General features: G+C 56.1%; 3 protein-coding genes across 7 annotated transcripts in view; 1 reads left to right on the forward strand and 2 right to left on the reverse strand.

Annotated features, from left to right (window-relative positions):
- GAS2L2 (growth arrest specific 2 like 2) lies at positions 1 to 12,172 on the reverse strand. Its single transcript, XM_057714652.1, has 6 exons — positions 6,971 to 12,172; positions 5,424 to 5,665; positions 4,492 to 4,599; positions 3,316 to 3,412; positions 2,449 to 2,701; positions 1 to 1,877 (listed from the first exon to the last, which is right to left on the reverse strand). The coding sequence occupies exons 1-6, from the start codon at positions 7,353 to 7,355 to the stop codon at positions 326 to 328; spliced, it is 2,637 nt and encodes an 878-aa protein (XP_057570635.1). The 5' UTR covers positions 7,356 to 12,172; the 3' UTR covers positions 1 to 325.
- Positions 10,753 to 13,485, forward strand: C17H17orf50 (chromosome 17 C17orf50 homolog). The gene is made up of 2 exons (XM_057713809.1): positions 10,753 to 10,765; positions 12,768 to 13,485. The coding sequence occupies exons 1-2, from the start codon at positions 10,753 to 10,755 to the stop codon at positions 13,124 to 13,126; spliced, it is 372 nt and encodes a 123-aa protein (XP_057569792.1). The 3' UTR covers positions 13,127 to 13,485.
- Positions 12,225 to 26,740, reverse strand: part of MMP28 (matrix metallopeptidase 28) — a 34,720-nt gene continuing 20,204 nt past the window's right edge. For 3 of the 5 annotated variants that reach the window (XM_057714658.1, XM_057714653.1, XM_057714657.1), the window contains 7 exons: positions 26,282 to 26,361; positions 25,924 to 26,111; positions 20,703 to 20,927; positions 18,398 to 18,643; positions 16,885 to 17,034; positions 16,404 to 16,571; positions 12,225 to 15,587 (listed from right to left, as the gene is read on the reverse strand). In XM_057714658.1, coding sequence (XP_057570641.1) covers positions 15,193 to 15,587; positions 16,404 to 16,571; positions 16,885 to 17,034; positions 18,398 to 18,643; positions 20,703 to 20,927; positions 25,924 to 26,047 — 1,308 coding nt within the window. In that variant the 5' untranslated portion in view covers positions 26,048 to 26,111; positions 26,282 to 26,361 and the 3' untranslated portion in view covers positions 12,225 to 15,192. The remainder of the gene's footprint in view (positions 15,588 to 16,403; positions 16,572 to 16,884; positions 17,035 to 18,397; positions 18,644 to 20,702; positions 20,928 to 25,923; positions 26,112 to 26,281; positions 26,362 to 26,740) is intronic. The other 2 variants (XM_057714655.1, XM_057714656.1) reach the window with 2 other exon arrangements.

The following is a 26,740-nucleotide window of genomic DNA, read 5'->3' on the forward strand; positions in this document are numbered from 1 at the left end:
TCAGGGACAGACCCACTCATGTTTAATAACTTAGAAGAGTTGTGGAAATGGGCATGGCCAGAGAACAGAGCACAGGAATTTGGGAGCTGTTCTGAGAGGGTAGCCCCACCACCCTGGAATTAAAGAGGGACTGATGGGTTGCCCTTCTGCTCAACTGAGCAGAGTGAGTCTCTATTTGTCTTCTGACCTCCCCTGGCCAAGGCCCTGTATTGAGGTGAGGGACCTTCCCTTCTGTTCCTGCAGTTGGGAGTGCAACGGATACAAGGGCATCTTTTCACTTCCCTCCTCCCCCATACCCACAGGCTCAGGGAGGAGAAGCACCTTCTCAGACCCAAGACTCCTCCTCGGGTGAGAGGGAGGCTTGATCAAGCTGCTGAGGCCCCTGGCCCTCCAAAAGCTGGGAGCTACTTTCCAGTGGGGCGGCTGGCTCTTTCCTCTCCTTCCCTTCCTCCTCCCTCGCTGAGGCTCCATCCACCAGGGCTGCCTCCCTTCCCTTGCTGCCCAGTGCAGCTCTCGCCAGCCTGCCCCTGGGTGGTGCCCTGGCTGGACCCAGGTAGAGGTAGGTCAATGGCTTGGGGATTCGTGAAGGCCGATTCTCAGGCCTGTGGTCTCTCCGGGGCCGAATCCTGGGCCTCAGCTTCAGCTTGTAGACGGATGGGACTCTCTGGGGCTTCCGGAGTGTTCTCTTGCCCTTGCCTGGGCATGTCTTGGCTTTATCAGAACTGGGGCCAGCGGGTGAAGGTGTGGGGGACTCTGGGCTGGCAGACACAGTAGGGGCTGAGCAGTCCTGTCCCCCTTGAGCTGGGACCTTCCTTGTCCTGGCGCCCTTGGCGCTTGGGCTTGCTTTTGTCCTCAGCTCACTCTCTCGGGTTCCCAGTTTCCCTTTTGGGCTTCCTGGGCCTGCAGTTACAGCCGGCTTAGGGGAGTCTGTAGGGGCTGCCTTCCAGGCTCCCAGGTCCACCTTAAGGAGGGGTGGGGGGCCCTGAGCCAGTTCTTGGATGACTTTGTCATAAAGACCCCCAGGCTCAGGCCATCGCCCACCCAGACTGGGCACGTAGACTCCACTGCGAGGAATGACCCCAGACCCTGCGCCCTGGGGGCAAGCACCCCCCACCTGTAGCAGCTTCACGCCGGCCGAAAGCTCCTCCTCAAGGCTGTGGTAGATGCCTTGCTCCTTGCTCCTGCCTGAGGGCAGCGGAGTGCACCTCCCCTCCCAGTGCTGTGAGCCCAGGCCCTGGGGCTCTCCAGCCTCTGCTGTCACCTGGACATCCAGCTTCTGGTCCTCTTGCCTCTCTTCCACAGAGCAGTCCCCATGTCTGGACCCAGACAGGTCCCCAGTAATGGCCCCTAGTGGAATGGGGTCTCTCCCCAGTTCTGTCCTGGGACCTTCACTTGCAGTACCTGGAAAGCTTCTTCCTGGAGTAGGGGGGTGAGCTGGGGACAACCGGACTGGGATCTTGGTGGGTCCTTTAACAGGGGATGGAGAATGGACAGATGCTGCCTCCCTGAGCTGAGAGGACGCACCCTCGGCCTCACCCCGGGGTGGTGACCTAAGGACCACAGGCCTGGTTGGGACGGAGGAACAAGGCAGGGGAGATGGTTCTCTTGCTGATGTCCCTTTGGTGGTGGCCTCAGGGGCTCGGAGTCTCTGGGGGGTGGGGGTCCTGGCATGAGTTCCCCAGCTGTCTGTCTCCTCGTGAACCCAAGATGTGGGAGTCCTTCCCCTGGGGACTTCAGGGGGGTATCTGTCCTCCCTCTTCCCTGAGGAGGTGGGCTGTGGGTCTTGGCCCCTAGGAGTGGATGAGGATTGGGGGCTGGGTGGGCTGTCCCCAGATGACAGCTGCCTCCGAGATGGGGTGAACGACTTCTCCTGGCACCTGAAAGGGAGAATCATAGGCCGGCAGGGACATCTAATCAAGTCCCCTGGCTCCCAGTCCCCTGGCTCTGGGAAGGGATGGCCTTTCCCCAGCCAGAACTCGCAGGGAGTCAGACTTCATGTTAAATGAAGCAGATGCTCCCTCTCCCCCATGCGTGCCAGAAACTCTTCCTTACAGCAGGTACTGTTTAAGCCTATTCTCTCCTCTTCCTTGTGTAGCAGATAGAAAGCAGCCTGGTCTGGACCCCGGGTTGCTACAGATCCCACAACTACATCACCAGTCTTGGGAGGGGAGGGTCTTAGTTTCTGCTCTACCATGAAATGGCAGAAGGACCTGGGGTAAGTCTGTTCCCTTTATGGGCCTCAGCCTCCTCATCTGTGAAATGGGAGGGTGTATGAAGTAACTAGATGATCCTAAAGGTACTGGGTGCTTTTTTGGTTCTGAACACCTGAGGTCTTGCTGGGATAGGAGCACTGCTGGGAGACCTGCTCCCCTTCTCTTGGGGTGGGGTGGCCTCTGAGGATGTGGACTCCAAAGCAGGAAGAGGCCCTGTCCTGTCCCTCCCCAGTACCTCAGGAATGGTGCTGTCTCTCTGAGAATCCCTGCCTCTGCTCTCCATTCACGGCGGGGTCTGAGGGAGGAGGCGGTGAGGGGCCTCAGCTTTCGACCTGAAGAGGTGTATGTCTTCCAGTCCACGGGGGGCAGTGGGCTCTGGGAGCGGCTGATGGTCATCGTAGGCTGGGGCTGCGAGGGCCCGTCCTGCACCCGCACTTCATGCTGCACCGGTGGGGCAGGGGGCTTCAGGAAGCTGCCCGTCTTGTGTGCTACCAACACAGCCCCCCCGAGAGAGGAGAGGAGGAAAGGGTTAAATTACTCTTGATGGGGTCTATTGTTCCTTCCCCCATCTGTCCCACTCCCTGAATTCCGAATTAGAGACAGTGGGACCTACTGTGACAGTGATGGGACCAGAATTTCCATATGGGAGGAGTTTAGGGGATGAAATGTAGACTGAGAGCCCAGCTGGGGGATTTGTTTAAAGCTGCGTTTGTATTTGCAAGTCCACATCTTTTACTTAGATTGCATGCTTATTTGGGGTGACTTGAGGTGCTAATGGAGATGACAGGAAGACTAAAGACCCTTCCAAGTCACGCTTGGTGCCTACATCAGAGCCAAACCTAAGCCTTGCCAATATGCACCCGCGCTCAAATGCTGATTCTCTGTGTGTTTGGCGCTATCTCGTGGCCTAAGTTGGTATTGCACCATGGCTGCCCAGCTTTCTTCCTGGAGCTGAGAGGCCACCCACACCTGGACCTTCTATAGCATCTTCCTTCCTCCATCCCCTGCACACCTCCTGCCCTTGGAGATTAGACCTACCTCCCACCTCTGCTTCCAGCCTCCCAACCCAGAGTCACAGGGAAGGGACTCTCCGGGGACTCACAGAGGGACGTGCACCGGCAGGGGTCATGTTTGTCCAGATAGTGACCGAGTGTGTCCCAGCCGCCCCCCACACGCACCATCACGTGGTTCCGGAGGATCTGCAGGGGGCAAAGGTGAGGTGGAGGGCAAGGTGAGGGCATCCCTTCTCCATGGACCAGCCTGCAGGCCTTCACACTTGCTCCCATCCATGTACACATGCACACACGTGTAGTTGGGAGCATTTTGCAGCCTGAGTCCCCTCCGTGACTGGCATCAGACAGCACGTGTAGTCAAGGGTGGAGGCCAAGCTGACAAGCAGCAAGTTGCCCCACAGTGAGACATGGGATCTCCCAAGCATTGTGTAGTCTCCCCCCGACTCCCTTCTCTCCCTTCACCGAGGAGGGGTTCGCATCTGCACGTTTGTATCGGAAATGGGGCCCTGGCTTTGCCTTGTGGCACGTGCGTTAAAGGCTCCACAGGAGTCCTGGCCCGACTCCACTCCAGCTCACATAGTCTCGCCAGGCCTCCATTTCCTCAGTGGAAACGTGAGGCCACAATCCTTTCCCACCTACTTCACAGGGCTCAGGCTTTGGGTGAGGGCTGTGGGAGCTGGCCCTGCTCCGAGGCATGGCCTGGCCCGAGGAGAAGGCTTAGCTGTGCCTCTGAGCTGCTGGCCACACCCCCAGGTGCAGACTGTTTCTGGCCAGGTGGCCAGGTATGAGGAGCGGTGGAGGAGGTGAGGCGCGGGAGTAGAGGGAGGCACAGTTCAGACCTGAACTACCACTCAGAATGCGCCAGGCTGGGCATGTGAGCGGTGGACTCTGGGGTCCATGTGCCTGGGCCAGGCAGGGAACACAAACTTGGGGGTCTCAGGCCCCTTGCTGTGGGTGGACAAGTGGGCATACCCTTCATCCCCACTTCTGCTTGGGGACCCCCTCTGAACTAGGCTAAGGTGGAGGCAGATGGGGGGGGGCATTCCGGTTCTGGCTGCCCTAATGCGAGGAGGGGACATGCTTGCCAATTTTGCTAGGAATCTTCTGAAATTCTCCGAGAGAGAGAAGGAAAGCCCCAAGGCCTGATAACGGAGGGGGGAATGGTGAATTCCTGTCCTTACCTTGAGGCCTGGGCAAAGTCCCATGGAAAAAAACCCGATTCTGCTGACCCTAGGCGGGCCCTCCACCCCCCTCTTGGGACTTACCCGGATGAAGATGAGGGTGTTGGAGTCTCCCACTCGGTACTTCCCCTCGGACACCTTGACCATGGAGAACTGAACTGGGCACGTGCAGCGGCTCACCAAGCTCTGAACCTGCGGGCAGTGGGCAAGGGGTTCAGCCTTCCCCTCTGCCCAGGTACCCAAGCTCCCCCTGCACGCTGGGTCAAGCCCAACGGGGGGCCTGCCTGCTCCCAGCCCCAGCCCCAAGGCTTCTGCTGAGTCAGGGCTGGGGCTGAGACACACGTAGAGAAGACTTTTAATGACTCAACAAGAACAAGACCTTGAGTGGTCACCTACCGCCCAGCGCCCTCGTGGGTCAGCTGACGGAGGCGGTGGAGTGTGATGGTTAAGGTGCACCTTGGAATCTGACACGGTTGGGTGGGAATCCTGCCTCCACCGCACCACAGGCCGTGGGCAAGTTAAGAAACCTCCCTGAGCTGCATCCCTTGGTGACAGAAGTGGGCTAGTCACAGTCCGCGCCAGCTCCCACGGCAGGACCCTCTGTGCCGAACACCGGCTGAGCGCTTCATGTGCACAGGCTCATCTAATACCCACAGTACAGATAAGGGGCACCGAGGCACAGAGAGGGCAAATCATTTGCCTAAAGTCACACAGCCGCAAAGCAGTGGAACTAAGACTTGAATCAAGCAGTCAGAGAAGGTGCTGGAGTCTGCATTCTTAAACAACCGTCCCACGGGGTTTAAAAGAGAGAGGCGTAGGGTTCTGGTTTCGTAATGAAAATGATGAGGGTTGAGGCTCAAAGTGGACACCACTTACTGAAAACCACACGGTGAGGGAGTGTCGAGGTGGGGACTGGCGCTCAGGAAGGGGGGTGGCTCAGAGGGGCCCGAGACGGAGGGGGAGAGGGAGGCGGAGCGAAGGAAGGCGGGGCCGAGGGGCGTGTCCGGAGCCCTCACCATCTGGTCCAGGTTGCGGAAGTGGCAGGGCCGGCGCGCGGGGGGCTCGGGCGGCGGGGGGTCGGGTGGGGGCAGGGCCAGCTCCAGCCGCAGCTCCTCGTCGATCTCCTCCTCCAGCCGCACCAGGGTGGGCGCCGCGACGCCGAAGCGCCAGGCCCGGCGGCCCAGTTCCAGCAGGCACAGCACCACGTTCTTCACGTTCTTGCGCAGCACCAGGTCCTCCGTCTCGAACATCAGTACCTCTGACCCGGGCGGGAGAGAGGAGAGGAGGGTAGGCAGCCTGAGACCCCTGCTGACCTGCCCGGAGCTAGCGGAGTAGATGGGAGAGCCCTGGGGCCATCCTAGACCGGGGGAGGTGGGGGGGGGGGGGGGCGCAGGCATGGGGGATGGGGCGTTTGCGTGTCAGGATCTCGGCCAGCCCCTAGGAGAGTCTGGACAGAATTGCTCAGGTACTGAGTGCTAGACGAGGTGGGGGTGGGGGTACCCGCTTCCCTAACTCCACCTGCCCGTCTCCCCGCTCTGTTTGCCAGAATGGGTCCAGGGGCAAGAAGCAGTCTGTTCTGCGTCCTACCCAGGCCTCTCACCCCTGTACCCACCAGGCACCCCAGTCTCAACCCCCAGTCCCACGCATAACCAGCCTGGGGTGAGTACAGGCTCTGGAGCCCGACGGCCAGCTTTGGAATCCTGAGGCTCCCACCCAGGGCTGTATGACCTTGGGCTAGTCCCAGCCTCAGCCTCCTCTTCTGTAAAACGGGAATGTCGTCTATTTCATGGGGTGGTTGTGGGGATAGTGTTGTGCAGGCAATGTCTGGCATGTGACAAGTGACGGATAAAACACTAGCCTTTATCAACCCTCCAATCCAACACCATACCTGCTCCACCAGGCGGTGGCCAGGCCTGCCCCTCACTCTGCTGCAGCCCCACTCCTCTGGCATGGAGGTTGGTGCCGCATCCCGCTTCATCCCTGCTGCTGGGTCCACGGAGGAGATGAGGCGGGCCCCTCCCTAACGTCCACTTGCCTCCTCCCCACCCCACTGCAGCCCAAACACACGCCTTCTTTGTGCCCCCTGCCTAGAACTTCCTGTCCCCCATACTTCTGTTTATTTCCCAAGACCCAGCTCAAATCTCCATCCTCTATTTGGTCTTTCTCAGCATCATCGGGTGGCTCTTTCCTGCCCTGACTCCCCAGCACAGGTGCCGCTACTTGAGCTTCTACCATGTTGGGCTGTAATTTCTGCATCTTCTCAGCTGTCTCCCTTCCTGGGACCCAGACTTCTTGGCTCTGCTTCTCAGTCCCCTCAGCGCTCGGTGCCCAGCACGGCACTCGACCCAAAGGAGAGAGGTGCTTGAATCATCCAATCAACACATTTATTTATTGGGGATTTACTATGAGATGGGGAAACTGAGGCATGAAAAGGAATGAGCCGGCCCAAGGCAAATCTGGAAGGAGTACGCTGGCTCTTGACCCCCAATGCAGCCCGAGCCTCAGAGAGGAGATAGATGCCTGGCAAGATAAGGGTCTGGGGAGGGGGGCCCAGGGTGGTTACCTTGGATGCCCATCTCCTTGCGACACCACTGGATGAAGTTGGAGATGTTGTCCCGGGCCTGGAAGGTGCCCGGCTGGGCAGCCCCATTGCAGGAAACCCCAGCCTGAGGCAGGGGAATCTTTTGGGCTCGGGCAGGTGTCTCGGCCAGGAAGGCCAGGGCGGCCTCCGTGATGGCGTTGGCATGCTGGCACAGCACCAGGCCCGTCTCCAGCACTTGCAGGAAGTTGGCCGCATCGATGTCCAGCCCGTAGAGATCCCGAAGCCACTCGGCCAGGTCCTCCTTCATGGCTTCCAGGTACTGCTCGCTGGACTTAAAGGGCCGGATGCTGTGCACCAGAGGCCCCAGGGTCCCAGGCCTCCCCCTGCCAGCCCTGGGCTGGGACATGGCTGGACCGCCAGCAGGGGAGGGCCGGCCGCCTCCTCTCTCCCACAGCCGTGTCTTCTCTCCTGCCACCTGCTGGGTCTTGGCTGGTTCTCCCTGACACAGGGGTCCCCTTCTACCCTCTGAGAGCCCAGGACGGCTCTGCTAACTTGCCGCTGGTTTCAGCAACCGCCACGGCTGCCACTGGGCTGGGCCAGGCCTGGCTCCTGCCCCCCCCACATTCCTCAGTCCCTGCCAGAACTTTCCTACTTGGTAGCCCTGCAGCGACCTCACGTCCCAGCTGCCCAGTCTGCTCAGAGGTCGCCACCTCCCAGGACGGATGGAGGTGAGGACACTCCTTTCTGCCCCCCACGGCTGGACAGGCCGCGCTGGCTGCCTCCCACCCCCTACCGGCCCGCAGCCGAGGGCCTGGAGTCTGGCTGTTGGCCTCTCCACTCTGCTTTCCTCTCCTTGGAGACAGCAGCTGCTACAAACACTCCTTGTTAACCCTTCCTGGCATTGCCTGCCCTGCAGAGCCTGCCCTGGAGCCCGGGGAGCAGAGGAGAGGCTAGGGCTGGCCTCTCTCACTTGGTTGACCCTGGCGGGGCCTTTGGGGAAATGGGGGAGAGAAGCAGGGTCAGGGGGTGCTGTACCCCTTGGTGATCAGTGAGCACCACAGGATAGTGAAATAGATGTAGTGATAGAGTCCATGCAAATGAATTTGGCCTTGAACCCTTTCCTGAATCCCTCTGTGACCTTCATGTACTACCTAGCTTCTCTGTGCCTCACTTGTCTCAACTGTAAAATGGGAATAATAATATCTACCTCTCCAGGGTGTTGTGAGGAATAGAGAAATCGTGGATGTGGAAAGTATCAGACTCTCAGGACTGGGTGGTGGGGGGGGGTCCCAGTTCTCACCTTCTCTCCCAGCAGCCCTGTCTGTGCGCCATGATACCCACTTGCTCTGGAAAACCTGCTCCATCCCCCACTCTCCCCTCGTGATTCCACCAGAGCGGGCTGTCAATCATAGTACCTCACCCCATGGCCACAGCAATGCATTCATTCCACAGACGTTTCCTGAGTACCTACTGTGTACCACGCACAATGATAGGCCTGAAGGTGTAGCTGTAAGTGAAGTCCTCGTGGTGACCTCATGGAGGCGGCTTACATGTTGGTGGGTGATGGATGACAGATTACAAACATACAAATCTATAGTAAGTCAGATGGTGATAAATACCAGGGAGAAAACTAAAGGACTAAAGGAGATGGAGGGAGGTCTTTTCTATAAGGTGGTCAGGAAAGGCCTCACTGATATGGTGATATGTGAGCAGGGACCCGAGAGAGGTGGGGAAGCAAGCCCTGCCCATGTCTGCAGGAAGGGTACTTAGGCAGAAGGAACAGCCAGTGCAAAAGCTCCAGGAAGGGGGATTCCCTGGTGGTCCAGTGGTTAGGACTCAGTGCTTTCACTGCCGTGGCCCAGGTTCAATCCTGCAAGCCATGAGGCGCGGCCAAAAAAAAAAAAAAAAAGCTCCAGGCAAGAGGATCCTTGGCATGTCCCAGGAATAGCAATGGCAGGTAGAATATACGGAAGAGAGGAAATGGGGTCTCAGATTATGCAGGGCTTTTCTTTACCTTTTGGAAAGTGATTTTCTTTCAGTTACCTTCTAAAGGCATCGAGATGATAGTTGTACCCATTTTATGGATGAAGAAATAAGAAAACTGAAGCTGGCAGGAGCCCTGTGTTCCTCACTATATGGACCTCTCCGTTGGGTTGAGTGAGTGTCCCCATGACATGCCAGCTGGCTTTCCCCAGAGTGAGAGAGCAAGACAGAAGCCACAGGGTCTTTTATTACCTAACCTTAAAAGTCACACTCTGTAATTCCCACAATATCCTATCAGTTACCCAGGTCGGCCTTATTTCTTGTGGGCAGGTTCTACATAAGAGTGTGAATACCAGGAGAACAGGGGTCATTGGGAGCCATTTTAGAGGCTGGTTACCCCAAAATAGAGGAGCTATTTGTTTTCCTTTCTTGCTAATAGAATCCTATTTTGGTCAGGTATTAGGTAGCGCTTTCTTGAATTTAGGGAAGATGGGCCCAGCCCCAGAGAGAGAACCTGACTTCCAACTGTCAAGTCTTCCAGCCATTCTGTGAGCTCTCATTATTCTTTTTCTGTAAATTAGCCAGAAAAGCTTTTGAATTTTGCAGTCAAGAACCAAGGTGGCTATAAGCTCTTTCAGTAAATGTAAGGAGAATGGGGTTTTAGGGGGGAGACAGTTGTCCACGGGTCCTTCTTATTTTTGCATGTCTTGCAAGCAGAGGCACTGACTTTTCAAGGATGTTTATATAGTGAACAGTCTTGGAAGATAGAGATAGTGTCTTTTTCTGGAGCAAAGAACAGGTTTGGTTACTGCCCAGTATAAACGATTGGGGTTCCCAGGATTCCCCTGGTGGCACAGTGGTTAAGAATCCGCCTGCCAATACAGGGGACATGGGTCCAAGCCCTGATCTGGGAAGATCCCACATGCCATAGAGCAACTAAGCCTGTGTGCCACAACTACTGAACCTACGCTCTGGAGCCCGTGAGCCACAACTACTGAGCCCCTGTGCCACAACTACTGAAGCCCACGTGCCTAGAGCCCTTGCTCTACAAGAAGAGAAGCCACAGCAATGAGAAGCCCACACACCGCAATGAAGAGTATCCCCTGCTCGGCACAAGTAGAGAAAGCCCACGTGCAGCAATGAACACCCAACACAGCCAAAAAATAAAAATAAATAAATAAAATAATAAATCTTAAAAAAAAAAATTAGGGTTCCCTAAGCTCATGGTTCCTTTTGTAATGCAAACCACTGCATATGCAGGTATTCCCTGGCACCCCTCCAGGAGCTACACCTGGCTCTTGCCTGAGTCCTGCTTCCTTCAGGACTTGACAACATGCCCTCCACTCCTCAGAGCTAAAGCGATGAGCTGGAAGTGGGTGGGGTGGGGAGCAGGGGTGGGGAAGGACAGAGACAGAACAGAAACGGGAGGAGAGAAAATAGTGATGCAAATAAACCTAATGCTTTAAGGGCTTTCTGTGGGCCAGGTAAAGTCTGGTACTGCACTGCCATCTCTGACTTACAGAAAAAGAGACTGAGGGTCAGAGAGAGAATGTGCTAAAGCGCATATAGCTTTTATATTTACATGGTAGAGCTGGGATTTGATCCCAGTCTATTGGCGGCCAAAGTTGCTCTCTTTCCCCTTTAATACCTTCCCGAGAGAGAAGGTACTATCTGAGGGTGGAACCTTATGAGCAAGCCGGGTTCTAGCCCCGCCCCCTCGTAATCCAACAGAGGCCCTAGAGACCAGACCAAGTTCTATGGCAACTCCCTCGCATCCCAGTGCCTGATCAAGGGAAGAGGGCAGCACAGCTCTGGGAAGAATGGACAAACACGGTGAGTGGGGCTGGAGGACAGGGTCTCTTGGCTCCAGGGTGGACCAACCAGCTCATCACCATGGCAACCCCAGAGTAGAAGTCCAGCCTTTTCTCAGTTACCCATCCATAAACAAGCCCTCACGTCTCTCGTTCCTGAATATTCCTGACATCTGGTCTCTCAACTTCACCTGCTGCTATTGGGATCTTTGTCTTCTCTGGCTGGACCACTGTAATGACTCCTAAGTAGGTCTCTCTCTGTTGCCTTCTGTCAGAGGGAACATCCTAAAGGATGGCTCTGAGCACATCCCTGTGTCAAAACGTTCAATGGCTCCCTAGTGGTGAAGGACAAAGCTCAAACTCCATAGTCTGGCCCCCAAATCCCAACCTTCCAATTCCTCATGCTCCCCAAATGTTCCCAGCACCCGTTTCTGGCTGTGGACTACACCTGGCCTTTCACAACCAAAAGGCTCCTTAATGTGTTTTCCTAAATTAAAGTAGAGTGGATCTCGGGAATTCCCTGGTGGTCCAGTGGTTAGGACGCTGCAATTCCACTGCAGGGGGCATGGGTTCGATCGCTGGTCGGGGAACTAAGATCGCACATGCCCCGCGTGGCATGGCTACCCCACCCCAAACCACCCCCCCCCCCACACACACACAAAACTACGGTGGATCTTGGTTCTCCACCTTCAGCAATACCAAGAACTGGCAGAATCTTTGAAACACCTTTTCTTGAAAGGTTTCAAAAGTCTTGGATGACATTCAGAGGCCCCTCTGTTACCTACCTTGTCACCTACCTGAGAGGGTCGGGCATGATGTAGGAAGAGGTTATCCGGGTGATTACATGCAGTTGGTGCTCAATACATGTGGGCTGGAACACTAGCTCTATTATCATTCCTCTTTGTCTCCAACCTCTTTAAACACGATGGGCAGGGATCAATAGCAAAATTTCTAGACCTTTCTAGGGCAAACTCCACGAGCTGTGTCTTCCCTGTCCTCACCTCCCCCCCTTTTTTTCTGTTACAAGTCTAGCTCCCCAGCAGACAGCAGGGCACACGATGGGGCTGGGTCAAGGTTTGCTGAATGGGTGTGGACACCTCCTGGCAGAGGCGGGGTTTCTTTCACATCAGCCCAGGAACTTCCCGCCTGACAGGACTGCTGCCTGGGGTTGTGGAGTTTGTGTCCTGAACACCAGGAAGGGGGACGGTGGTGGCCGAAATCCAGAGGGCAGTTAAGGTCATGCCTGGAATGAGGAATAGATGCCTTTTCCTAATTGGCTCCCCCCTAGGGCAGCCATTTCCTAATCGGTCTGCCCGTACGGGGTGGGGGTTGGGGGGGGGGTGCCAAGGAAATTTCCATATAGTTCGCTCATAAGGGGCGCTTCTCCCGTTTCGCTCATCGGAGGCGTCCATTTCTAAACGTGCAGAGAGGCGCTGCGTGCCCACCCGCCTGCCCTCCCCGCCCCCCCGCCCACTGCCCGCCGCAGGTGATGCTGGGCTTTCTTAAGGCAAGGCCCACTTTGAAGAAGGAAATCCCGTTCTATCTAGAAAACAAATTATAAACAACCACCTATTAAAATTCCAATCAGTGCACTTACTGTTTATTGACAGCCGGCACAGAGATCCGTGCCCACCCTGGAGCCCATTAGAAGGAAGGTGGTGATGAACCGGCGTCTCCTGCGGGTCCGCAAGGCTCATTGCACCTGCTTGTTGATGACTTCCCGCCCCGCGCAGCCCTGGGACACCTGCCTTACAGTAACCCTTGAGACAGGCGCTACTTTCCCCCATTTTACAGATAGGGAAACGGAGCTGGACAGGAGCGACGTGACTTGACCCGAGTCTTCAGCTAGGAAGTGCAGGGACCCAGAAAGTCAGGCCTTCCTTTGCCCGGGAAATCCTGCACACTCTGTAACCTTCTCTTGAAACCGTGCTGGCCCCGTGCATCTCGTACGCACCGTCCTTCGGGCGCCTGCCTTTTTTTTTGGGGGGGGGGGGTCGGGTTGTGGGCCACGGTCAGGGTACCAGGGTACCCGGGCCCTTCACTGACCTCCTCCCGCCCCTCCGCAGGCGTGAAGACCCCCTTGTGGAAGAAGGAGCTGGAGGAGCCCGGGGCCAAGGAGGCGGAGGCGGAGGCCTCGGAGGAGGGGTCGGAGGAGGAGGACGAGGAGAGGCCGCCGGAGGAGCGCGCTGCCGAGGGCGAGGCGGAGGGCGGGGAGGCGGAGGGCGGCGAGGGCCGCGAGCGGGGCTCGGTGTCGTACAGCCCGCTGCGCCAGGAGTCCAGCACCCAGCAGGTGGCGCTGCTGCGGCGCGCGGACAGCGGCTTCTGGGGCTGGTTCAGCCCCTTCGCGCTGCTCGGCGGCCTGGCCGCTCCGGCCGACAGGTGAGGGCGCGCCGCTTGGCGGGGGCGGGGTGCACGCGCGCCGGGGCCCCGCGCGGCAGAGGGCGGCGCCCTGGCCTGAGCGCGCCGGCCCCCGCCCACCGCCCGCAGGAAGCGGAGCCCCCCGGAGGAGCCGTGCGTGCTGGAGACGCGGCGGCGGCCGCCGCGTGGCGGGGGCTGCGCGCGCTGCGAGGTCCTTTTCTGTAAGAGGTGCAGAAACCTGCACAGTTCGCCGAGCTACGTGGCGCACTGCGTCCTGGAGCACCCGGATCTGCGGGAGGCGCCGGCTTCTGGAGGCGCGGGGGCCGCTGTGGGCCCCTGAGCCCCCACCCCCAGCCCCTGTGGCCCGTCCATCCTCGCCTGACCCCAAACTCCCCGCCACCCCCTCCTCTCCCCCGACCGGAGCGCTCTCCAGCACGTGCCAGGGAGCCGCCCTCCCGGAGCGCCCCCCTCCGAGAAGGCCAGCAGGCCCACCGTTGAGGCGGCGGCCCCAGCTGTCATCAATGCCGAGCCCAGCATCACCTGGACCTCCATCCCTCCAGTAGCGCCTCTCGAGGGCCCCCGCCCCCGGGTCAGCACAGCCTCACACTCATCTCTGGGATATTTCAGGTCCTTCTGGCCCGGTGGGCAGAGGCATCGCCTAGAGGGAAATAAACCCTTTGGGACACTTGCCTCTTCCGTCAAATCATTCAATAAAGCCCCTAAGTAAAGTGTCAGTGCCGTGAGGTGGGGCCGAGGATTCCGGTGTGGGTGACAAAAGATCGTAACCCCCGCCCCGGGTTCAAGCCAGAGGGAAAAGGGCAGGCGGAGAGCCTCCTCCCTGTAACTCCCCCCGGACGGGGCCGAACAAAGCACTTGCCGCCAAGGGCAGTCAGAGGCCGTCCTCCCCACTGCGCAGAGGAGAAAATGAAGGCGCCGGGCCAAGAATGCCCACTGGGAGCTGAGGGCTGAAGCTGGCCGGACCTCCCTCCCCTCCCGTGGGAAGCCCGGTCTGACTGAGGTCAGCGTGTGTGCAGATGAGGCACTGGCAGGTGTGGAGGGAACAGGACTAGAGAACCAGCCCCAGAAGCCACTGAGACAGAAGACCAGGAGGCTGGGGAGCTGGGGAGCTGGGTCCTTCTCCAGGAATCCCAGCTATTCTTGGCCAGCTAGTGGGAGCTCCTGGAATGCTTCGTGTGTGGCCAGGAGAATGGGGCCATTGTGAGCACGGAGCTCTCCCAGCCTGCAGAGCCCCCAGGGCCTGCAGCAGTGCAGACCTCCAAAGAGGCCCCCGTCCCCCGCCCTGCTACACAGGGCTCTCCATCTGGCCTGGGGGGTGGGCAGGCAAGGGACAGTTTGCTTTTTGAGAAGAGAGGCGGGACCCCTCTCCCTATCACAACTACACACACACAGCTCACTGGTCCCGGTTTAGATCGGAAGAACATGGTTGCAGCCTCCCCAGCAACCATGCCCACCTGCTCTCACTGGAAACGGGTCCAAGGAAGGCTGCTTCCTCCCTCAGGCCCACCAGCTGGGAGCACCTCTTTATTCCAGCCCTCCCTACACCCCAAAAAAACCAGGGCCCAGCAGTCCTGTATTGGTCTCCTTCTTGTTCTGGGTCCTGACCCCACCCTGAGGTTGGAGACCCTTGTACCCAACCCATCTAAGCTACCTGGGGGGTGAGGCCTCTGATTAAATAAGACACAATTCTCCAAGGACTGAGCCAGGAGGTCCTGAAGGGAAGGGACAGTTTTGCAAAGTGGTCTCAACTTCTCCACTGAGTTTTGCATCCTTCCTGGACAGGAACTGCACCTTTAGGGTAGAGAACAAAATCCCCAAGGCCTGGGGAGGAATGCGTCTTTGGGAAAAGGGCTGTGGGGTCTGGGATCCTTTTTGGCTTCTTGTTGAATTGATCCCACAGAGATCAATATCTTGACAGCACAGAGACATTCTCCAGGGAACAAATGCAGATGAACTTTCCTGCCCGGACTTCACAGGGAGGCTCAGAGGCTTCCAGACAGGGTCTGCCCTTGGGGCAGGGGACACACGTTGGCCATGATGGCACCAGTGGGTCACTAAGAGGTAGGGGCGTCTTCAGAACAGGGCACCCCCCGAGTTGGCCTGCCAGCAGCCCATCCAGGGCAGCTCTGTGGCCCAGCGGCCCGAGGCGGTTGCCTGAAGTTCTGCCTGGTCGATGCGCCAGTAGCGGTCATCTCTGAAGAAGATGATGGAGCCATCAGGCCTGGGTAGGGCGCCGCTGACCTCCTCAGGGACACCGCCCCAGTCCTGCAGGCCTCGGGGGTAGTAGGGCTCCACCTGCAGCCCCCCTTGGGCCAGCACGTAGTAGCGGGAGCCTTTGAAGAGGATGAGGCGGCTCAGAGGAGGGAAGAAGAGGGCAGCATCGGGGTGGCGGGGCAGGCCCCCTGCCCGGCACAGCTGTGGGGAGCTCCACACTGGCTTGGGGCCCCGGAACCTCCAGCATCGACTCCCTGTGGGACATTGGGAGGGCCAGGGTGAGTTGGCGGCTCTCGCCCTTTGGTCCTCTACCCTACCTCTGTCCCCCCATACCCCTAATCCCCCTCATGTTGGAGCCCAAGGTGGTCAGTATTCATGATCAGTTATAAACAGCAGAGGAGGGACCATTATGGCCTCCACTTCCAGCAGGTGCCACCACAGCGCAGGTAGCTCTGAAGGAACCTCCCCACCCCAGGCAGGAAACAGGCCCCCTCCCAGGTGAGTAATAGACTTCAGGGAAGTCCAGGGGCTTTCTCCACGGCCATTACTACCAGTAGTTCTATATACGCAGGGAGTTTTGTTTCGATCACTACTGTATCCCAACACCTCCAACCGAGTTTGTAGAAGGCACTCCATATTTGTTGAAGAAATGAATGAACACAATTTTCTGATGTAATATACTGCACATTCCTCAGACATTATGTTCTTTGAACTCTCCTTCCCCTACAGACCTGGGGGATTATTTTCCCCACTCACCAAATTCAAGCTCCAAGAGATAAGTGACAGGCCCAGTCTCACACAGCCAGGATTCCAAGGGAGGTTCGTCCTTCTGCTGTATTGCAGAGCTCAGAGCTGTCCTAAGCTTCCCTCTCTCTGAAACTCTCCCACGCTCTCTCTCTCTTTGGGACAACCTTGACACTGTGCCCCCAACCATCACTAAAGGAATCTCCCGGGAGAGCTCTGGGGGCTACAGGTTCACATTGGAATGGACACTCCTCCCTTCTTTTGACCTTGGGCAGACACCGCCCCTCTCTAAGCTTCAATTTTCTCCTCTGCCCCAGGGCTGGTACCTTTGAAGAAGTAGAAGTCTCCATCCTCCAATGACACCGCGGCAGCCTCAATGTGGGGGGGCAGCCCCGCCCATCTTTCCTGTAGTAGGTGGGGCTTTGAGACGTTGCCATCAGCTGTCACCTCCCAGAACTGGTTCCCTTGAAAAATGTACAGTCGCTGCTGCCCATCTGCCCAGAGACAAGAGAGAGTTGAGGAGTGACCATCAGCCTCCTGCCCTCCTTCCAGGGAAAGTGCTTCCCTAGAATCCAGCTTCCCAAACAGCAAAGAGGATGCAGCGTGCACAGCTGGGGCAGAGGGGAAAGTGCCAGAGGAAGCAGCATTTCGCTTGGCGTGGGCTTGCTACCCTGCAGAATGCTTGTGACTTGGGATTTCTGGATTTTTATAATTCATCCCCCCAACCTTGTACTCCAGCTCTGGAGACCCCTGGAGATGTGGGGGAGGACGGAAGAAGGAAGCAAGGCACTGGTGGAAGCATCTTACCTACAGTGATGGCATCGAAGGAAGAGTGGCAATATTTAGGACCCTGGGTTTCGGGGCGTCTTCCTTGGAGTCTGTGGGGGTCCCAGGCCTCAAAGTCAGTGAACAGCTTTCCCGGGAGCTGGATGGCCACTGAACCCCCCTGGGGCTTTCCTTTACCGGGGAGGAGGCGAGCGGGAGAGAACACACACTGGTTGGGGGTGTGTTGAGGGCTCAGGACCGCCCCCTTGGTTCATTTCATTATCTGACACGAGGGGCAGGGAAGGAGAGCAGGCGTGGGGGTTGAGTTGTCCTTGGTTGTTGGTTTTAACCATAGCACCAAACTCAGAAGTCCTCTTTCCTACCAAACAGTCTGAAAAAGGGTAAAATCGGACTGGGGGACCAAACAAGGGTTTGGAACTAAGAAGGGCAGAGGGTCCTCTTCCCTGAGTCCTGGACAGTGCAGATGGCATGAGGGCAGAGTTCAGGGGCCCGGGCTGTGATAATTACTGCAGTTATAATAATTACCTCACTATCCTTCACTTATGAGAATGAGGCAGGGTCCAACAAGCTCAGAATCTGGCACCAGCTCCTGAATCCTGGTCTGTACCTTTCTAGCTGTGTGACCTTGGACAAGCTATCTAACCTCTCTGAGCCCCATTCTCCTCATTCGTGGATAAAAACGTACTTACCTCATGGGTGTGTCAAGTGTCTGACCCATGGTAGACATTCATGAAATAGCAGCTGTTATTATTACCTTCGTGTAGGTTTCTTAGGCTACAGAACATGTTCACACCCACTAGAACAACAGCCCTGTGAGGTAAGCAGGGCCTCAATTATTATCCTTTCTTAATTTTTTTCCAGAAGGTAAAATGGAGGGCTCTAAAAAGAGAAATGCTTTGCCCAAGAGCAACTGTTAATTGGAATGGAGTGGTGACTTGATTCCAGGGATCCTGGCCCTGCCCGCGGCATCCCTTATTTAGGGACACAGCCCCGGGCTGATGTGGGCCTCGGATCCAGATAAGTCTCTGGGCAGCAGCACCCGCCAGTTCATTCTGGGGGAGAAGACCTTGTCTAAGTCCACCGCCAGGCAGAGGCCCAGGCTTGGGGGAGAGTGGGCATCAGCTCACGGAGAGGGAAATTTGGGGGAGAGCCATTGGAGCTGGGAGAGGGAAGGAGGGCTCTGGGGTCTGGGTGGGACCGAGGACTGGGTCTGGGTGATGGGGCAGGGATATGAGAGGAAGTGCGCGGCCCAGGCTGGGCAGGACTCAGCAACTGGAACGCAAAGGAGGGCTGTGCCCAGGAATTGGTTGGGATGAGAGAGGCCATGCACAGGGGTGGGGCAGAGCAGATGAGGTTTTTCAGATTTGAGGAGAGCCCGAAGCTTCAGGATCGGGAAGGACCAGTGATGGAGAGGCCAGCTTCCTGTGCTTAGGGTGTGGGATCCTACTTGAAGAGCCGGTGTCCGAGCCCTGGGGGCCCCCGGGGCGCAGGGCGTTGGGGAAGGGCGCAGGGGCGGGCGCGCGGGGCAGCTCACCATACAGGCTCTGCACGGCCAGCACGTCGTCCCAGCTGAGCAGCGCGTCGCGGCCCAGCCTCTTGTAGTAGGGCGCCATGAGCGCGCGCGGCGCCGCCGAGTGGGTCAGGCCCAGCGTGTGGCCGATCTCGTGCGCCAGCACCACGAACAAGTTGCGCCCGCGGCGTCGACTCAGGGACCAGCGCTCTTCGCGGTCGAAGTGCGCTTCGCCGCGGCGGGGCAGGAAGGCGTGCGCCAGGGCGCCCCCTGCAGGCGGCGCGGGGGTCAGGGGAGCCGCCGCGCGCGACGCTCCCAGCTCCCCCCGCCCGGCGCAGAGGCCATCGGCGCGTGTGTGCGTGTGGCTGCGTTTCTGATGCGTGATTTCCCTCCTAATTAAGTCTGGCGGAAGCTGAAGTGTGGAGCAAGGGACAGATGACTAGGCTGTAGGCTCTGGACGCCTAAGAGACAGCGTGGTGTACACAGAGCACGGGGGCCCAACTGCCTGGCTTCCAGTCCTGGTTTTAACCCCTTACTAGCTGTGTGACCTTGGGCAGAGAGCTTAACCTCTGCGTCTTAGCTTTTAGATTTTTAGATGTGAAAATTGGGCATGTTCTGAGGATTAAAAAGGGATGTGTGTACTTGTGTATGTGACATGTAATACGTCGTGCCTACCGCGGGTAATAACTTACTTATTTGAAGAGATCTAGGAGTAGGGATAGTGGTTACCCCAGAAGAGGGCATAGATGAGACTTCCGGGGTGTTGGTAATGTTGTTTCTCGGTCTGGGTGCTGGCTGTGTTTATGGGTAGGCATAGCTTCTTTATTAAGAAGGATATAGGGGAATTCCCTGGCGGTCCAGTGGTTAGGCCTCTGTGCTTCCACTGCAGGGGGCACGGTTGGATTCTTGGTCAGGAAACTAAGATCCCGCATGACACGTGGTGCGGCAGGAAGAAAAAGTGTATACATTGTTGCATTCTTTCTTTCTTGCCTTGCCTCTGCCAGGGCCCTCTGTGGGTCTCTACTTCCTGCTTGTCACAGGAGTGAGCAGAGGGAGACGGGCTGGTTCAGTGATCCTCAAACTTGCGGCGGGCCCCAGATGCACTTTGGCAGTTTCAAGGCCCCCACCCCCTCAGAGTTCTCTTTCCGCAGGGGTCGGCAAACCGCACTGCAACGTTGCTGGCCTAGAAGCCCGTTGAAGGTCCTTCTGGCCTTGCCTTCTCGGAGCCCAGGCCAGTGGGGACTGACTTAAGTCGGAAGGCTGCCACCAAAGGGAGCCTCCTGGGGCTTGGAGAGCCTGCCATGTGTAAGCCCTTTCTGTTTAACCCTCACAATAATCCTGGGAGACAGATGGGCGGGTTTCAAAGGGAGAAGACATAAACCTGGAACACTTATCCCAAATCAGAGAGCTGACTCCGAGGCCAGAGCTGTCTTAGCGACCAGACTCCACGTGGGTATGGATATGAATGCCTCATGGAGGTATCGTGGGTGAAGTGAGTTACATGCAAGCACGTGTGTGTGCTACATGTGGATTCTCGAAAAGCCTATATTTCTCCCTGTCCTACCCTGGGTCCCAGCAGCAGGGCTTGGAAGTGGGCTTTGCTCTGAGTGGGCTTGATGGAAAGCAGGAGAGTGCAGGGGAGTTGGGGGCCCAAGTTCCCAGGCCACACAAAGGCTTAAGTGCCCACCCTGCAGGGTTCTGATCAGGTCTGCTTGCCTCACTAGCAGGTAGGAGATGCACAGATAGCCTGCATTCAGGTTGTGACGGCCATGGCTGGGCAGAACAGGAGGAGAGTGGTTTACATTGCAGCCGTAAGCCTTAAGGTTGGGGGCAAACAGGAGAACTGTCTGGGCTGTGGGTGTGTGAAGCAGGTGGCAGGAAGTGGGTAGAATGCCCCTTGCCCTGTGGCAGTGACTGTGTAGTGGGTGGTAGGAGGGTGGGAGTGGGGTCATGGTGGCCTCTGGATGTTTTTAGAGCCTTGGTCTGGAGCACAGCCACTCCTGGAGAACAAGACAGGCATAGGCCTGACTAGAGGCAGGGGATGGATGACAGAACCCCAGAAGTTTCTCCCAGGAGAGATAATACCCTTTAGAGTTTGCAAAGCACTTTCCACGCAGAACCTTGTGTGACCATCCCTTCAGCCATGTGGCACCTAATAGGGCAGGGACCACTGTTCCCATTCTACACATGGGAAGACTGAGGGTTCTTTGGAGGGGGCTGAGCTTGGCCAAGGCCAGAGGGGGAGCAAAGGCTACACTTCCCTCCCCAGACTGCCCCTCCTAGTTGGGTTTCCCGCCTGCCGTGTAGGAGAGAGGCTCTGTGTCAGCACCTGGGCCGTCGAAGGCGTTGTTCAGCCCATCATTGTGGTCCCCTTGGAAGAAGGTGAGCCGGATGTCAGCGGGGCCTGTGGCTGGGGCCTCCCAGAACTCCAGCGCCGAGACGTTGCTCCACAGCTGGAAGGCGGCGCGCACGGCCCCCCGAACTGCCGGCTCAGGCAGCTGCTGGGGCCAGTTCACCAGGCGGTAGGAGAGATGCCACTTGTACCACTTGTTGCCTGCCACCCAGAGAAGGTGCATCAGTCACACCCGCTGCAGAGCCTGGGGCTGGTCCCTGAGGACCCTTCTGATGGGGAGATAGGCCCTCCTCCAGGAAGTCCCTGACATGGTGGAGAAGACACAGCCCAAGTGGGAAGCCCCCTATTTGGCTGGGGGGGACACTGCTCTTGGACTGACAAAACTGCCTTCGTCCTACACAGTCCCTAGTCCAGTGGTTTGGCCTGGGGAGGTCCCAGTATGACGTGGGGATGAACAGCATCTACCCAGGAAGAGTCCCCAATCTGAAGGACTCTCGGGTCTGGGGTCCTCTTCCCCTCGGTCTGGACTGAGCTTGAATACGCTGCTGTGCCTCTTGCTAGAGCAGATCCCAGCCCCTGCCTACTGTGTGGGGGTGGAGGACGGTGGGGCCCCGGGGGGCCACAGCCGCAACTGCCCTCTCCCCTTCCTCCTCTCCACCCCTCACACCCTCCTGCAGGTTCCTTTTCCCGTGCCTGGGCCTGCTGCTGACAAGAGACCACAAGGCCCATTTATTCATGGTTGTTCTCTGACCCCTGGCCCTCCCCCTCACTTCCTCAGGGACTCTGCAGAGCTCTGAGGTGAAAGCAAATAAGAACAAAGGGTGTGTTTTGTCACTGACGGAGAGAAATTTTTCCATCTCCACTTACTTAAGAGTTCCTATTCCTTTGCCCCAAATTGCATTTCCTCCCTGTGGCCTGAGACTCTGGCCTCTTGCCTGAGCCCTGGGTCAACCGAGTCCCTCTGCAGCTTGCCATGCACCCAGGACCAGGGTGCTCAGAGGGTCCAGATCCTAGAGTTTTTCATGGGCTATTTGTGAGCCCTACAAGCTCATGAGCTGAGATTGTGACCCCAAGTGGAAAACTCGCAGCTTGGAGGCAGGACTCTTGGAAGCACACGAGAATCATGTTGTCTTTGGGGCCTCAGTTCCCCAAATGGAGCAGACTCCCTGAAGCGTGGGTGATGAGTGGACAGGGCAGGCCTGGCTGTGCTAGGAGGCCAGGCCAGAGGACACGGCCCCCTCTCCTCTTGGGGGCAGGTGCAGGTTCAGACTTCCTGCCCTTTTGTCCTGGGGCTAACCAGGTAGGAGGTGTGAAGTCGTGGATGTCTGACCATCTCCTTATCCATCTCTTTGCTCTATTTTGCAGAAACTGAGACGAGGAGGAAGGGACTCAGAATGAGTGAGTGGCAGAGGCCCTGACACTGAATCCAGTGCACTTGCCACTGTACCACACAGATAAGCAGGCACATTGCTAAGACTCAAGGCTTATAAATTTGCCTAAACATTGCTCCTTTGGGTCAAAGCAGGGGCTCTGCGTGAGCTGAAATTCTCCTGAATTCTCCAGCGAGCAGAAGAGCTGAGCACCCTTTTCCTCCCCTCCATCTCCCACGGAAGTGGTGGAGGGGAGTGTCCCTTCTCCCACCCCAGAGCCAAGCTCCATTCAAGGCAATGCTGCCTCCCCGGGGCCTTTGGGCTTGGCAGCCACTCAACCCCTCCCAGCCAGTGACCAACCCTCAGGGAGGGAAGGAGGGAAGGATTCTAAGGAAGGGAGGGAGCCGAGGAGGGCAGAGGAAGGCCTGGAGGAAGGCCAGAGGTGCCGCCTGAGGGTTCACTAAGCCAGCAACACTTCTCATTGAATCGTAAGTTTCACCAGGCACCCAGGCACCGGACAGGCTGGCACTGGGCTCTTTCACACCCTGCTATGGGTGACCAGCTCTCAGACTCTCCCCCCCCAAAAACCTTCAAGCTTCTAGAAAAGTGTGAGGCAGCTCCTTCTGCCTCTTTGCCGCTAGGGAGGCCCCTCACTTGACAGGTAAGAAGCGGGGAGGCTAGGGAGGACTAATTGGAATGGGAATTGAGACACCAGTTTTCCTTGAGAGTGGAGCCGGGTTGGGGGCTCCTTGGTGTGCCTGCCGGGGAGGAAGGAACCGCCTGGCCAGCAGCCTGAGCCCTCATCCCTGTCTTCTTGCAGGTTTGTGTCCTTGGAGCAGGCTGGCCACTTCAGGCCCCCATCCCAAACTCCTGGCTAGACAGGGCTGGTTTCCATGGCAACCTCAGGCCATGGAGTAGTACCTGGCACTGCACCCCTCCACACCCTTCCTCCAAAATTCAAAAAAGAAGAGGGAAGGAAAAGGAGATGGGGAAGGGCAGAGAACTAGACTCCTTGCTTGGGGGGACCGTGGATACCTGACTCCCAACAAGCAACCGATACTGTGGAGAGAACATGGGTTCTCTACTTAGAAATCCCAGTCCCTCTGCTTACAACCTCGCATGTCAAATTATAGACTCTCTCCAAGCCTCAGTTTCCTTGCTTGCAAGTGGGGTTGGTAAGACCCACCTCCTGGTAAAAGTGAAATAGCAAATGAAAAAGCAACACGAAGCTGCCTGGCTCAGTAAGTATCCCAATGGTGCTCAATAAGTATCCCAACGGTGCTCAATAAGTATCCCTGCTCCTTCCTTTTCCACTCCAGATACACCCCCCCGGCCCCCCACCCCCACCAGCTGTGTGAGGGAGCAGGGACATTGAAGAGCAGCCCTGCAGGCGGAGAGTCAGGACCTGGGGCTTGGAACGAGGTTGCCAGATTTAGCAAATGAAAATATGGAACATCTAGTTCAGTGTGAGTTTCAGATAAACAACAAATACTTTTTTTAGTATAAGTATGTGAAAACAAAACAATTAAGTTGTTCATCTGAAATTCAGATTTAACTGGGCATCCTGTATTTTATCTGGAACCCAACTTCATCAGTATAGCATTCACCCACGTAATGGAAAGTCACTGGCCTAGAAATCCACATCATTTTTTAAACACCTACCCATGTTCTGGGGTTTTTCACATCTGGCAATCACTTGCTCCTCCCAATGACAAGAAGGCTTGGCCACACTCTGGCTATGTGGCCCTGGGAAAGTTGCCCAAGCTCTTTGTCCCTCATTTTCCCCCCGTCTGTAAAATGAGGATAATAATGGTACCCATCTCATTGGGTTGTTATTGGATTAAATGAGTTAATCTATTTAGAACCATGGTTGGCAAAGTGGTCATGAAGGCTCAGTATGCGTTAACCATTATTATTACATTTTCTTTCCTAAGGCGTAGGAAGTGCTCAGTGCCTGCCAAGCTCACAGCTCCTTTCTAGGGAATGTCTTCCGACCCAGGAGGTAAAGGAAGTCAAGATGCTGTAGTTCGTGTTGAGAACATGAAATTCTCTGTGGTCTGGCCACTGCTGTCTGGACCGGGGGTCAGTGTCAGACAATGAGTTGGGGAGGAAGGTGCCTTAGCATGAATTTCTGTCCAAAAGGGATGCTCCAAGTTGGGTAGTGATAAACGGACTCCATCAGTTCCTCCCTTGGGGCGTGAGAAGAAGAGATGCTGCCTGGAGGAAGCATCCGTCCAGCTCAGGTCATGTCCTGAGTGCCCAGCAGGCATCGTCTCAATTCTCTGGGACACCGACTCTCACCTGGAGGTGTCGTTATTGAGACTATCTGGGGCTGCCCCATTTTCCACCATATTCTCACAACAAGCCCTTCCCCTTGGTAACCAGAGTCTCTCCTTTGCAGCCTGAACAAGCTATGTTTCAGATGAGGAAACAGAGCAAAGTGACGTGGCCCAGGTCACACAGCTAAACTCAGAGCTCCAGATCCAGGGATGTGGCTCTAGCTCACACTGCTCCTGCTTTCTACCTTGTCCTTCCTCTCTGCTGTCCAGAAACATAGGGGGATGCAGGACATGTTGACATCAAGGACATCTTGACCCCAGAGACTGGACCCCATCACTCCTTCTTGCTTTACCAGAATGCAGTCAGGCAGTACTGGGGACCCAGAGTGGCTGGATGTGTAGACACGGTGACATTGGATTGGCAAACACCTGGAAACAGTCATCCTCCAACAGCTGAGGGGGACAGCTCACAATTTCCTTACGAATTAGCTAAGAGATAAAAACAGTGTGCCTTCTGTTCTGTTTATGATGGGTATTGTCAGCCAAAGTAGTTAATGCAAATTAAAAGAGGCAATGGCCCTAAGTGCTCATAGTAAAATTAATAATAGATGAGAACCTGACTGAGCAACCTTGTCTTGTTAGAAACCTTGAAAACTGTGAAAATTGATCAGGGAAAATTAGACTTAGTACAAACAAGATGTTAAAATTATACACAAAGTTGTTATTGATGGAGAACTGACAGAAGAATCAAATCTCCCTCATAAATCTTAGATCGGTAACATGTGACCCTGGAAAATGGGATTTAGACAAAGAAGGAGGAAGTGAAGGAGGAGAAGGGGAGAAAAAAACCCCAAACTACACACGGAAAATCACAACAGCAGAAACTGTAATGTGAAAATGTCTAGAATAAGCAAATCTGCAGAATCAGAGAGGAGACTGATTAGTGATTGCCAGGGGCTTGGGGGTGGGAGAATGGGAGTGACTTTCTTTTGGGGTGTGGGGTTTCTTCTTGAGGTGACGAAAATGTTCTGAAATTAGATTATGGTGAGGGTTGCACAATGCTGTAAATATACTAAAAATCACTGAATTGTACACTTTGGGTAAATGGTATGTGAATTGTATTTCTATAATGCCGTTAAAAAATGTGCCGTGGCCAAAACAAAACTGATTGATGAATCACATCTTTGTTGAATAATTCTTAGGAAAAAAGAATTGATTCTGATGAAAATGGCTTCAGTCAAATATAAAAGAAAATGTTGGCAACAGTTTAACTGCCCTACATAGCAGATTGATCACGGAATTAAGTGAGCTTGATGGGGTTTACTCTGGAAAATACTTGCACAATGAAAATTCATCAGTGTAGTCATAATTCTGATTTAAACATCTGTGTTTGCAAACATGGTCCTTGGGTTGAGAAGTCCTATTCACTCACCCTAGGGAAGAGAGGTTACCGACAGAGCCCAGTCCGAGGCCGAGATGAATTTTTCTGGACATGGGGCTTCAGGACACTGGGAAGTCCCAACCCAGCCAGATTTTACCAGTGCTCACCTTGCCTTGCAAAGCGTTTCTTACGCCTCATTTTGGCCCGGCGTCCAGTAAATAGGGCACTGACTCTCTCGGTCCAGGCCACCTGGCTGTCAGTATCTGCCACCCCGCAGCGGGGCCGAGTCATCTGGCGCAGGGTGGCAGGGTCCAGCACCCCGCTGATGGGCAGCTGAGACACCCACTGGAACTCCCTGTTAGGAGAAATTGAGATAAAAGACCACAGTGGGAGGTTGGCTGGTGGGGGTGAGGGCAGGGAGGCAGCAGTGGAGCGTGACCCCCTGGGCACGTGTAGGAGGAGGGAGGAGGTGACCTGAGCTTTGCACTCCAGCACCACCAAGTCCTCCACATCCCCCTGTCTTACCTGATGGCATTGCTGAATCGCAGGGAGGCAGGACTATTGGGGGTCTGTTCATTGAGATATCCGTACTTCTCCAGGAATGCCTGGGGGAGAGAGGAATGGCAGCTTTTCCCACAGTGTGGCATCCTTTCCCCTCCCTGGGCCTCCGAGGGTCCATGTCACATACATCATGCCCAGGCTCATCCCTTTCCCCAGCAGGCTTTATAGAGGAAACAGTCCTGGCATCAAAGTCAGAACCTGGACTCAGTTCCAGGCCACCACTGATGAGCTGGATATAGTTCTTGGAAGCCAGTGGAGAGACGTGTGTGACTCATTGCTCATCCCTGTCACCAGTCTTACCCTTCAGGGGAACGATGCACTCGGCTCCCCGCTTGCCCTTCTCACTGATAAAGCCCCACCAAAGGATAAAAAAAATCACCTTGGCTGCTGAATTCTTATACAAACACACATCGACTCTTCATT

The sequence above is a fragment of the Hippopotamus amphibius genome, chromosome 17, assembly GCF_030028045.1.
Source record: "Hippopotamus amphibius kiboko isolate mHipAmp2 chromosome 17, mHipAmp2.hap2, whole genome shotgun sequence".
NCBI lineage: Eukaryota > Metazoa > Chordata > Mammalia > Artiodactyla > Hippopotamidae > Hippopotamus > Hippopotamus amphibius.

Excerpts from the sequence above, each read along its gene's own strand:
- GAS2L2 (XM_057714652.1), bottom strand. The coding sequence starts at position 7,355 with ATGTCCCAGCCCAGGGCTGGCAGGGGGAGGCCTGGGACCCTGGGGCCT. Across the intron at positions 5,666-6,970 it reads CAAGGAGATGGGCATCCAAG|AGGTACTGATGTTCGAGACG; the intron begins GTAACCACCCTG and ends CGCCCGGGTCAG. Across the intron at positions 3,413-4,491 it reads ACACCCTCATCTTCATCCGG|ATCCTCCGGAACCACGTGAT; the intron begins GTAAGTCCCAAG and ends TGCCCCCTGCAG.